Here is a 13,125-nt window from a genome sequence, read left to right on the forward strand (position 1 = left end):
CTCCGAAACTCTGCAACCGTTAGCTGAAAAGAAATTTATAGTTGTTATTATATGCAATATGACACCCAGAAAACATGTTCCACTTATTGCTTATACATTATAAATATAACCAATAATTATTTCACATATTAAACGAATTGGTGCTCAAATAGCTGATGGGTCGCTGATTACCTTACCTGGGGACCTCAGGCTATCATGTTCATAAACATTGAACATGTAGAATAGAGATTAGGCGGAATGACAGGTTGAGCGCGGCCCAGTAATGATTACCTGGCACGCCAATCCCAATGGCAATACGCTCTTTTCGAGCTTCTCGCATTTGCATTGACGAGTGGTTTACATTGGTGAGTGGTTTGTAGGTTTATAACCTACCAAGACGCGCGCCGACGGTATATTGAAACAAAATATTGAAACAAATATTTTACGAGTATCACCCGTTAACAGTTAATGAGTGGTTCGCATTGGCAATTGGCGAGTAGTTCGCATTGGCGAGTGGTTCGTATTGCCATTGGTGAGTGGTTCTTGTTGTCATACGTTGTATGACCCGCCGCGCACGAGTGCGCGGCTCCCCCTGTATCGTAGAAACTCTACTATCGTCGCGTAGAAACTTTACTATAGTGAAGCGACAGTGGGGGTCACCACGTGATACAAGGTTCTTGACCATTGTTAATGATCAGGCCCGGCGCGCGCTACTTCGAATTTGTATCACGTGGTGACCCCCACGGTCGCTTCACTTCGACGCTACAGGGGGAGCCGCGCACTTCGTGCGCGGCGGGTCATACAACGTATGACAACTTCGAATCACTTGCCATTTCGAGCACTCGCCATTTCGAGAAGAAAGCGCGGCGCGCGCTACTTCGAAGAAATTTAGACGAGTAACATCCGTCAAAGTGGTTCGCATTGGTAAGTGGTTCGCATTGGTAAGTGGTTCGCATTGGTGAGTGGTTTGCCTAACCATGTGTCTCCGGCCGCGTACTACTGGCACTGCAACTGCATACTGTGTACTTGTCATATGTTGTATGACCCGCCGCGCACGAGTGAGCGGCTCCCCCTGTATCGTAGAAACTCTACACCATAGTGAAAATACAATATTACTATTAGTGAGCGAGATATAAATGGTAAAGAAAAGGCAGTAACTGTAAGTCCATTTTTCATTTGCACTGGTACCAAAATTTTCAGGAGAAGCAAGATTCTTTACAATTTAATTGATTATGGATCACGTTATAATTATAAAAATAATGTTTTAGCTGTCAAAAAATCTGCAACATCTGGACGCTCTAAGTAGATTGCCTATAGATATTGTGCCACTTAGGCAATCTTCGGGAATCAGAACTCATCGAATTAAGATTAAGACATCCAAAATCACATTGTTTGGGTAAGAACAAATCTAAAAATGGAATACATGTTTACAAATCTGAAATCTGACACAATTAATATTATCATAAAATTAAATCAAACGTATACCGGTATTTATTTACCACCCAAATCTACAACACACACCATTGGCATTACGCAAGGAGAACAAAATGCTAATTTTATAGTTCAGTCTACCTATATTCTAACTATATACAGTGTATATTATACACTGTTCTCCATGCAATAAACAAAAACTAAAAGTTCCACAAATATAAATAACTCAAAGAAAAATCAGAGTTAATGTTTAAATTATTTATAAAAATATATATCCAGGACTATGCTCTCTGCGCGCATTCGTATCACTTCTATCTGTTTCTCCGTCGGGGAAGCGAGCCATAGATGTACCAGTTAAACTTAAAGCTGGGTATAGGTCAAAATTACTATTACCCCACTATGGAGAAACTTTTTATTTATTAAACAATTCAATGTCAACGTAGTCATCAGCTGACTTCTGAATCAACAACCAACCTTGTGAAAAATAAGACGTTTTCTTGTTAAAACTTGTATACAATAAATCCTGTTAATCTGTTAAATCTAAAGATATTAAAAAGGTTAAAGTTAAAGTATAGTTGAACGTTCGTTTTAAGTAATTAGAAATTTAAAGTACACCGATCTTGTACACCATACAATTAAAAGATACCTTTTATTCAGCAACAATTAAGCGCGAAATATAACAATACAATACATTTTCGTGTTTCAAACATGGACGGTAGGTTGAACCTCGGCAGACACACTATTATGCACTTGATAAACAACTCTCCTTGAGTTTCTACTGGAGATCAATACATTATCATGTAACATTTGTAAAATGTTTGATGCTGAAGGTCTGAGTCTCGAATCACTCTGCCAGCAATTTCTGGCAAGGTCGAGTAAAAATTTAAAATCCTTATTTGCGTTTGAATGATCGTCTTCAAATTTTGGTCTGGTTTCAAACTTATTTGGATCGTTGAATAGGTCACGGAGAAACTTTTCTTTCGAAATCCTATTGTTTTGATCGGTTTGTTCTTTTTTGTAATTTTTATAGTCATCCGAAGATTTCTCAGTCCATGGCTCAACTTCACTGTAGAGGGCTAACCAGATGATAAGGCCGTAAGCGTATATATCTATTTTGCAGTACGTTTTATGCTTATTTACAACTGCCCGCTCACTGAAAACCCGTTTTTGAAGTTCAGACGCGCACTCGTTTTTGAGCTCGATCGTGCCCTTGTTATCCTTTTGATCCAAATACCACTCCGGAGGAACATAGCTTGGGGTGCTACCTCTGAGACGAAACACTTTTCCCTCCGTCTTTTCAGCAAAACCAAAGTCGCCGAGGATAAAAGACGTTTTCTTGTTGCGGCTTTTAACGAAAATGTTGTCAGGTTTGATGTCGCAGTGTACTATAGTTGGTTTGTTTATCTGAAATTGATAGTTATGTTATCTACACAAACAAAGTCCACAATCCACTGGGAATGAGGGGTATTCTGATCAATCGAGTTCGCTCTAATTGAATTAATTTGTCAGCTGGAAGATCAATTTCGATACGCTTTCCATCTCAACAGGCTAACCTCATGAAGATAGTTCAGAGCTTCGGCGAGATTTTTACAGAGGTGTTTGATTAAGTCAAGCGTGAGACGATTGGATCCAATAAACTTGGTAAGCGATAATTCATTACAGTGGTTCATCATGATGTACCTGGGAGAAAACAATGCTATTCATCAAGAAATCACTGCTTATTATCTTACTGAATATTAAACGGATAAAACAGAATTGTGGCTAGTACTTAAACATTCGATAGACAAAACGTCTAAGTACACTTCTAACTTGCATCGAGGAATCTCCATGTTTTGATCTTGATCACCTCCAAGATAACTCCTCTTGATCACATCTCTAAGGGGAGCACATTTCGTTGACTTCTTAATCAGAGTTTCCAAGAAGCTTATCAGATCATTGTTATCTTTTTCTTTGGTTGGTCCATACACGGATATTATGTTGCATTCTTTAGCCCTGGAAAATTCATGGCATTGCTGATTGCAGGCTTGCAGCAGTTGAAGTTACAGCAATCACGTATCAACAAACTGTCGTAAATATTTGATGATTTTGAAATTGCAATACTCTCAACTTTTCATGTTAAATCGTAACTAATTAAATAGGTGCTACGGTCATTGCACCAATATAACATAAAATTTTGGGACATTTAAAAGTGGTAAATCAGAATTCTTTTTTTTCTTCATTAAACTGATTTATCCACAAAATATCCATTTGAACAGCCGTGACCATCAGAATCACTCAAAATTTAACCGCGAGAAAACTCACTTCTCTTTATCAGAGATTGAGTTGATGATTCCCATTTCAACGCCCTGTTGTTCAGACTGTGACTCGGAGAATATTTTCAACACAACATGTTGACACTGAACCCCAAAACATCCGCCTAACAAGTTGAACCTGATCTTCAAGACTATCTGTAAAAAGTGAGATAAGCTTCTAGTTCTAACATGATTTTGTTTTGGACAATGGAAATTTACTTCTTTTCATTTTTCAGCCATGCATGCTAGTATAAGGTAGTCATTCATGATTCATCGCCACTTTCGTGCCAGAGCAAGGAAATATCATTAAAAATAACACAAATATATGCTGAGTTACCTCTTTGTCCTGCAAATTGTCAGGATTTCTATTTCTCCCGAGCGCGAAAGCAGCGGCTCCTAGTGGTGTTATCTTGTCCCAGTCTATATATTTCAGTATTGAACCGATCCTACCGCTTTTCTTCACTGAGGGAATTCAAATTGTCTACAATTGTAATAGTAATCGTATTAATTGAAATCACACATCAAAATACTGAAATTGTAATCGTAGTCTTAATCGTAAGTGTGATTGTACACTGTGATTGCAGTTGTAAAACTAAATTGAACTTACACTCTCGTCCGTAGTTAACTGCGTGTTTTTGACCGAAATACATTACAGCAGCTACAGAGAGAAGTCCACCAGTGCTCAGTACGATGGTGATGATGAGTGTAGTGTGGGAGGGCATTTCAGTGCACAGATTAGACAACCCGTCGTAGAAATCTTTTCTATCTGATAAGATAAGAGGTCATAGTATTTCCTGTACGACGAGAATCATTAATAATAATGATCAAATAAACCGCATCTGTTGATAAGGTTCTATTATAGGGGGTTCTATATAGGGGGGGGGGGGGGGGGGGGGGGGGGGGGGGGGGGGGGCCAACGTTTTGTAGATTAAGGTAGATAAAAGTAGAATATCATCCATTTTTTTTGCGAATTCTACTATACTTTATTCTACTTTATTCTACGTTGCCCCCCCCCCCCCTCTATCATTGTATATTTTCTCTTGTTGATATGGGTAATAACGGTAATGAAGACCAAACTTGACACAAACAAAAGATTCTAGTGTTTGTGCACCACGTGTGTGTCACGTGTTAAGGGGAACTAATTTCCCGCTATAAACCGCGACAAATCCATCTATTTCCTAACTAAACAAAATAGGATATAATAGCTATAAATCGTAACTTATTCAGTAATATCATTACCTTGACAGCTCTTGGTAGTATCCGTAGGAATGCCATCAAGTTGATAAGTGTGGTAACAGTTACAAGTCTTCAGAGCAGCCTGGTAGGACGAGAAAGTTTCCCAACATTCCTTTCTACCGCAGGTACCGTTAACTTTATACTGGTTGTAGCAGGAGCTGAGGGTAGCCAACACGGTATCCTTCAGGTAGTACATCGTTCCGTCACACTCTGTATAAGTAAATGTTTTAAAATATATTTTCATTCTTCTTGAAATTATAGAAGTAGTTTTACCTTTTATTGTTTTATCAAGACTTTTTTTTTACTTCGGAGTATTCCAACAGCCACATTGTTACACAAGTGCAACCAGCCAATAACAGGAAGCCGAAGGATTTATGTAAGATATCTCACATTATAAGAGTGAAAATTATGTGAGTTTGGAACGAATGAATTAATCAAGAAAACGGTAAAGATTATGGGACGACAAGACTCTGACAAAGCTAAATAAGATAAGTTTTTAACAGTTAATGGTTTAATTGGTGGTTTAATTGGTGGTTTAATTGGCGGCCTGCTGCTTTTTATTGTAGCAGCAATCTCAAATAAGCGACAAATTTAATGAAAGAAACGGAAGATATTTACCGTTTTGAAAACACTCTTTGGTGAATTTTTTCCTTTTTACACACGAATCCATTGTTCTCCGGTTATTATCACAATTGCAGTCTATAATGTTAACAACGCTGAAATTACAGAGTGTGCACGCCTGCGGAAATGTAGATATGGTCACGGTAATAAGGAAATGCTCTTTTGGTTACAAAGCTATAAAAAGTATAAATTTAAATAGTTTCTCTACGGTCCGGGGCTCAAACAATGGGTGTAATTTAGAAAATCGTCATATTTTTACATTTCATGTCCGATTAAAGTGACGTTTATGTGACGTTATAAATTACGGAAAATGATTTCATGATATTTGGTCGATACATAACTTGGATACATTATACATTTGACAACAAATTTACCGTCAATGCATGGCGTGACTGCAAGTAGCAATCTTGAGAACAATTGAGCGTGCTATCTTTATCTAGACATTTCTCCTTGAGTTCGCTGTTATCTCCACTTAAGTAGTGCTCCGGACTTGTCGTATCACAAACTTAACAAAAAACACAATGTTAGGTAACGTTGGTTATAGTGGGGAGATGATCCATATTTCGAATCAAAAACTGAAATTACCCTAGAAAAGACGCATTCAACATTTCAAGGTTAGTATTGTATGTTTCTTCATAAGTTGTGTGTAAAGGAGGCTGATTGCAAGCATAATGCATATTCTGTTCAGCACTCGACGGATTTCTGGAATAAATTTTTTGCGCCATGGATAAACTTCCCACCATTACCCAGTACAATACATATCAATCGAAGTTTCACAAGGAAATAAATTTAGCAGTAATTAATCAGGAAGTATACTTCAGTGCGTGTACGGCAGCGTTAACAGAAATACAAACATATAACGAAATGATGAAAACAGAAGAACAAACATGCAATGAAATGGTGATAGTTATTATATATACTACTTGTGATGAGTTAGTTATTGAACATATTCGAACATATTGAACATATTCGAGTAAGGAATCACAAGTTTGCCAGATATAATTCGTAGTCACTAGCGATCTTCCTCTTTTTATGTTCCTTAATTTTTGTGTTCCTAAACTGGAAAATATATTACATTTTCTGTGAGTGGGCATTAAATTTACATAAACTGTTGTCTGTTAAATTCTTCATTTAGTGTTTAGCATTATTGAACGCTTATGGAATATGGATGTAAAGATTCAAATTATTAAGATAATAACAACACAGGAATCAGGTGTAAAGTAATCGAAAGTTCCGGAACTAACGAAATGTGACGAAATAAAGGATAAGCGCTGCGCGTTTCGGTTTGTGAGTGTAACTCAAACTGTAACGCGTTACAAGAAAATAACTTTAATATGGGACGGGAAGTTCTCCGAATAATACAACCGGTGGAATTAAAAAGGGCGCTGAACGGAAAATGTGCTACACGTTGTCAGCAAAAAATGACAAAAATATAGATCCGTAGCTATATTGAGCAAGCAATATTCAGCGATACTACTTTACTAGTTTACTATGCAATAATTAGCAATACTGCAGCGACGCGTTAACCTGTTGAAAAGCAGAAAACGTACCATCAGTCAGACATTCTCTGCAGTACTGTATTGACTATTGTAGAAGGGTGGTAGGTCAGAACGGCGCACTTCTACAACGTGACTACTAAATAAATACCTGACAGTTGATCGAATAACACAAAATCTCACTATTAGTACAGAATTAGTAACGACAGAAAGTTCATAGTTAGATTTCAATGACTTTGGACGGATAAAATGAGAATTACGTACAAAATATCATTTAAAAAAAGTTAATTATCGCACGTACATCGACCAAGTGGCCCTTACTGCAAATAGTTCCATTACACTTTTCACATTTGGTGGCAGCGTCGTTACTCCACTTATGTTCGGGTTTATTGGGACAGTTTCTACATTCTTTTCTCGAATTCACATAGTGTTGTCCGGCCTGACAGTCTGTTCTGTTCTGCTCTGCAGGACAGCCCTCTTTAAATGAGGTACTAAGAAGTTTGATAAACCGCTATTTACTATGTAGTTAAAGGATGAGGGGACCTTAAAATTTACTTCCAAATATTCGCGTTTAAGTCCTGCGAGAGAAAAAAAACTTTTTTAAAGGTCCCCTCATCCTTTAAACAATATTAGATGGAACTCCGGTTTTAATTCTTGAGAAGTACTGGCAGCTGAGGTCTCTGAACTTCTTGCCATTAGAAGACTCGATGATATGGCAGAAGTTAGTATTTCAGTTGGAGCAACCAAGCCAGGAGGAAATCTTATCGCTTGGGCCGGCTAAAGACTTCACGAAGTGCAATAAACTAAGCCTCATCCATGGAATGCCGTAACAGAATCCAGTTATTGGACAAACGAGGGTCAGAAGAATCATTCGAAAGCTGACGAATATCTTACATTTTAACAACGGATGCTTTACAAAATTTACTTCTTTAATTTTTTAGAGGATGAGTTTGTGAGATTTAAGTTGGCAGTCTTGAGAAAATGCAATAATAACAGTTACATTAACTTTAATAATAATTATTATAAGAAGAAGTTTACTAAAGGATAATACACAGCTGGAAGGGATATAAAGGCAAATCATATTTGTGGATTGTGGAACTATTAAATTCCACGTCATGCTGAAAAAAAACATGGAAGTAATGTGTTTAGAAGAATTTAGAGAGAGAGAATCATGAGTTATCAATGAGAGAATTAAATTCTAAAGAAGACGTCACATGCAAACAAACCACTCTTCAGCACTGGATATTAAAAGGAAAATTCAGAAATTTAATATTAATTCAGGTCGACATTTCATCGTTATGGAGAGTACTCGATTTAGTTACGGATGACAATTTGTGATGTTGTTTTAGATTGGTCAAGATGTTGATCATCTGAAATTCATCTCGAGACTTTAGTCTCGTTATTTCATTTAATGAGTCTGCGGTTGGGGACAATTAAAATGTCGACCTTAATTATTGTTCCAGTTAATTACTCTTAAATAATGCCTCACTCTATGCATTAATCAGAAGGCTAATTCTATGCCATGCAAATGGACTCACTACAATTCACATGTTTCGTATCAGGGCATTGTTCACAACTATCAGAACCATCTTCGCTGTATGACTTCAACTGTGGGCACACTTCACAGCTCTTGCTGGATTTGTCAAATAACTGACCGGCTTGGCAGTCACTTTGGGTGTCGTCTGTGAATTTACAACTTGAATATCGAATATAATGTAGCTAATTAGGTGAAAACTCATTTTAGTGATTATTCCTAATTAATTACTTATTAACCCCGTATTAGCTCAAAATTAATTCTTTATTAACTCCTAACTGAAACTTATTACTTAAATGGATAGCAAAATTCTTAAGTTATAGGGAAAACAAGTAACGATTGAAAAGTTTTGGAGTAAGCTGTTAATCAATAAGATGCTAAGCCCTTGTAGTGCTCCTTGTAGTTACTTGTAGTGGTCGGAAATCATTTTTATTCTACTTTAAAGAAGTATGTAATCTGCTTAATTCTACAATTCTGGTTCAGACGAGAGAGCTTTCAACTAAAAGTATATATAATATATGATAAACAACTTTCAGCAGTATCAACACATACCTTGTGAGGTGATAAGGATTTGGAAAGAAAGCAGAAAGAATAAAATAAGGACTTGCTGTTTCATAGTAAGATCGCTGTGTTCACAACTTCTCTTTCAGTTTCATGGTGCTTCGGAGTGAAATGTTCAGATTTAACATAATATTATATATGATAATAATAATTCAACATAATATGCGTTAAACTTGTAGTAGGTATAGCTTGATTGAACTAAAGTAAAAAAAAAACATGATCTATTTACTATTAAATGACTGGCTTGTGCGAACACTATTCTTTGAAAGAAGAATAAAAATGCCACCGATCAGACTATATTATATCATTATGATTCACGATGTAACTTACATTACAAAAGTATGAAAGTACAATCAAATTTACGTCCGACATTATGCATTATGAAGTCAAATGTATATTGATTAAAAATAAATAAATTACGTCTGTGAAATGTATATATCATTATAAAAAGCAATATGTACCGGAAGGTACGAAATTGAAAAATTCAACCCGAGTAACGCGATGCATAAAGGGTCATATCAGGGTCAAAAAAAGAAACCGTAGGAAATAAGTCCACCTAAATAGTGATTTCTACATAAAACATGGAATTGAAATAGTAAAATAGAAAATCTACCGATACAACGTGCTTGTTAACAACTTTATTTGTGACTAGTTAGTTCTTCTTTCGTTAGTATCCGATTGACATGCTGTCCGAATCTGCGGAGAATTATATTAGATTAATAATTTCTCTCATTGTCTGCATACCTTGTTCATAACAAAACATTAGATTATTAATAACTTATAAAAGCGGACTAGTAATTAGTTTTCGTCATGAGAATCGTAAGATTATAGTTGGTGACTTATTGCAGATTATTATTTTCAATCATTTCAATCGGAAAACAACTCACTCTCTTCATCAGGTCCTGTTCGAGAACTATTGTCCTCTTCATCTGAGTCCAGACTCAACTCACTGAGATCTGCATCAACATCCTCCTCCTCATCCTCATCCTCTTCTTCAACTTGCTGAAACATCAGTACACGTGACACAGAGAATCAAGAGGTGTCCCACAGACTAAACGTCCGTTTGTGGATATCATAATTGCGCGATTTGAAAAACTAAATATCATTACTGGGGGAACGAAAATAGGCCACGAAGACGAGACTTGACAAATTTTAATATCATCTAAGTAGAGCTATTTCGTATTGTAAATAACATGGATGATTTACTAACCTGGGATACGATTTCTTCTCCTTTCAAATTTCTCTGCTTCAAATTACCGACCCAGAAAGCATCAGTACACCCATGCTGCGCAAAAATAGCTTTAACTTTCAGAACGAATGCCTCTAAAAACTTCTTCAGCAATGGCACTCTGGCAGTCAAGGCAATATCTTTAGAACTCTTGGAGTGACAAGTCACGTGATGAAGGAATCTGGTTGAAGTTTGGATTTTTTTCAAGATGCTCTGAACTTCAACGAAACTGTCTGAGATCATAGGGCTAAGAAGTGGTAGTCCTATGGTCAAGAAACCATCAAGAAACTTTTGGCCAAAAAGAAGGGCTGACCTTAACAAAGGACGGGAGTTGACAACTTTTATGTAGTTTATCAAGTTGGCAAAGTTCCCAACACAATTGGTTAGAATGTCAAAACCGTTCTCTTTATCAGAGGGAATAGATTTCTGGTGCTCCACAAGTTTTGTCAAAACGATCTTATAAATTGTGGGCAGGGTTGCTCGACTGAAAGTGGGGAATATCTTCTCTACGTCCTCGTCTTTCTTGACAACGACATCAAGTTGCTCTACCAGGAAGTCTAGGAGGTCCCCTTTACTCTCAGAGGAATTTGATAGGAATGTGCTGACTAGGTACCCGACCCCCTCGTTAAACCTCACCTTATTCTCTTTCTCATCTGCTGTTATATCCCAATCTTTCTGGAGACAACCTTTACAGATATCAGCCAGACGCTGGTTCGTTGAGTCGCTGATGACAGAGCAACATTTGAGGAGATTCAGAGTTGAGCTGAAACTTTGACAAGACTCTTCGAAGTTTAGCAGATATTGAAGCGCATGTTTTCTGCGAACTGATAACGGTCCCTGGGTGTTGTTCTGAGAACGAGAGCTAAGAATACTGAAACATTCCGTGGATATTTGGCTGTTGTTCGCGAAACCAGACCAGCTGAAAACAAGCTCTAAAATACTGAAGACTAGTTCGAAAATCTTGACACTAAATGGGCTGTCCTCCATCATAGCTATTTCTTCTTGAGTTGAGTTCATGTTAGATTGATCTGGATCGTTCGCTTGAGAGTCATCTGTTGCATCTTTACATTTAGACACGTTATCCTCCATGGTTTGACACAGACCTGGAAGAATGGCTAGAATCTGTTGTGTGAACTTGGTTTCCGACAGTGAAGCTACCCTGGAGAAACCTAACGAGTTGTCAGGTCTGCTGAACACGCTGGCTGCCTTCAGTTTGAATTTGCACTTTGACAGAAGATCCTCTAACATCATGCACGTCTCCGGTAAACCCACAGTCAAGAGCTGCACATCTGATTGGTCACTACTTTCATTTGAAGCTATCGTAGACTCTGTGCATTGGTTTAGAATCGTCATTGTTCGAATGTCAAGTTCCCTGATGAAACCCTTAAACTTCCCAACCGAGGACCAAGAGGAGACATGTTTTTTAGGTTTTGATAGAGCAGCTGCTCCGACGTCAGCTTCATTGTCTGTCTTGTTCAGCTGTGTTGATGTTTTCATGGTACCACTCCTCGCAGGATCGAATGAAAGGATGTCCTTCGAAATGTTAGCTTCACTTTCGTCTAAAACACTCTTCGAGCTCTGTCCCTTCTTGCTCTTATTCGTGCCCAAGTCCTCTACTAGGTCAAACACCATTGGTATCATGCCATCTACAACAGAAACCTGTCTCAACATTCCTAGAAGCTCCTGCAGCAACTTCACTCGTTTGAGAAGTTTGTTCCTCATTGAGCGTCTCCGTTCAACATGGAACACATTAATCTGCTCAATAACCAGGTTTATCAGTGCCAGCAGTCCAACTGTAGACTTATCACAGGAAATGATATCATCCAGAGGTGGAGCGCGGATATAGCATCCTAAGATTGAGTCTATATCTTCCATGCTGTTGTTTTCCAGGACTGCCAAGGACGCTCCAACAAGTCTGAGAAGCGGACACAGGGTCATGAGTTCTGATGGGTCGTCTGACTGAACACAGTGCCAGAGGTTGATGCTGATGTGACCAGTTTCATCATTTTCTAACGTGTCTGCTCCCTCTAGACACAGTATATCTCGCTCCTGAAGTCATGATATTCATTATAACATGTCGAAGAAACAAAATACAATACAGAGCGCTAATAAGTACTAAGTAGGTATTGGAACCATTATATCCGGATGAAACTTTGAAAGAATGAAAATTTTGAAAATGTTTTTGAAAAATTGAACGCACTTCACGCACTTTTATCGACAAATTAACGCACTAACCCACTATAAATAAAACCGTTTATAGTAATATAATGAAAACAGGGGTTTCATACCTGACTATCAGTATCAAGCGGTTCCCTCGAGATAAAGACCGTCTGGAACCTGTCCACAGATTTATCATACAGCAGCTGCACAATCTCCGTACTCACAGTCCCACTAGCGATACACCCAGCCAACTCATCGTAAAACAGTGCCACCAGCTCAGGGGCTTGTGTTAGCGACCCCTGAACCTTGTCAAGGAAAGACTTTGCTTTTGTTGCTGACTCTGTGGAGAGCGCTTGAACTAGAGCACATGAGCCGATAATGCCAAGTTTACGGAGTTTGTTGCTTGAATGGGACAGGTACTTGCGGGTTATAATGTGGATATCATCTACTGTTCTACAGGACCCGCTCGAGGATATCCGCACTAGTAGGTACAGAACCTGAAACCAAGTAACGGAGTGAGAAAATTATGGAATTTTTTTGAAAACCTTTTCAGAGTCCTCATGTTTGATGGATGAGGCACGTTGCCTC

The 13,125-nt window shown here is 38.0% G+C and overlaps 2 protein-coding genes across 4 annotated transcripts in view; both read right to left on the minus strand.

The window, feature by feature from the left end:
* Positions 1-1,372: 1,372 nt before the first annotated feature.
* On the minus strand, positions 1,373-9,248 carry LOC134811457 (uncharacterized). 3 transcript variants are annotated; one of them, XM_063818293.1, is made up of 12 exons: positions 9,141-9,248; positions 7,356-7,516; positions 7,109-7,205; positions 5,933-6,063; positions 5,556-5,653; positions 4,941-5,147; positions 4,309-4,467; positions 4,039-4,163; positions 3,712-3,857; positions 3,220-3,402; positions 2,964-3,090; positions 1,373-2,814 (listed from the first exon to the last, which is right to left on the minus strand). In XM_063818293.1, the coding sequence occupies exons 5-12, from the start codon at positions 5,605-5,607 to the stop codon at positions 2,113-2,115; spliced, it is 1,701 nt and encodes a 566-aa protein (XP_063674363.1). In that variant the 5' UTR covers positions 5,608-5,653; positions 5,933-6,063; positions 7,109-7,205; positions 7,356-7,516; positions 9,141-9,248; the 3' UTR covers positions 1,373-2,112. The 3 variants fall into 3 exon arrangements, with proteins under 3 accessions (XP_063674363.1, XP_063674361.1, XP_063674362.1); XM_063818291.1 differs by having other exon boundaries at positions 1,374-2,814; positions 5,556-5,676; positions 7,109-7,179; XM_063818292.1 differs by lacking the exon at positions 9,141-9,248 and having other exon boundaries at positions 1,374-2,814; positions 5,556-5,676.
* A 66-nt stretch (positions 9,249-9,314) lies between these two features.
* LOC134811456 (Fanconi anemia group D2 protein-like) overlaps positions 9,315-13,125 on the minus strand; it is a 41,241-nt gene continuing 37,430 nt past the window's right edge. The window contains exons 11-14 of the mRNA XM_063818290.1: positions 12,666-13,034; positions 10,360-12,426; positions 10,037-10,151; positions 9,315-9,845 (exon numbers count right to left, since the gene is read on the minus strand). Of these exons, the coding sequence (XP_063674360.1) occupies positions 9,817-9,845; positions 10,037-10,151; positions 10,360-12,426; positions 12,666-13,034 (2,580 nt within the window). The 3' untranslated portion in view covers positions 9,315-9,816. The remainder of the gene's footprint in view (positions 9,846-10,036; positions 10,152-10,359; positions 12,427-12,665; positions 13,035-13,125) is intronic.

The sequence above is a fragment of the Bolinopsis microptera genome, chromosome 2 (genome assembly GCF_026151205.1).
Source record: "Bolinopsis microptera isolate Bmic1 chromosome 2, MBARI_Bmic_1.0, whole genome shotgun sequence".
Taxonomy (NCBI): domain Eukaryota; kingdom Metazoa; phylum Ctenophora; class Tentaculata; order Lobata; family Bolinopsidae; genus Bolinopsis; species Bolinopsis microptera.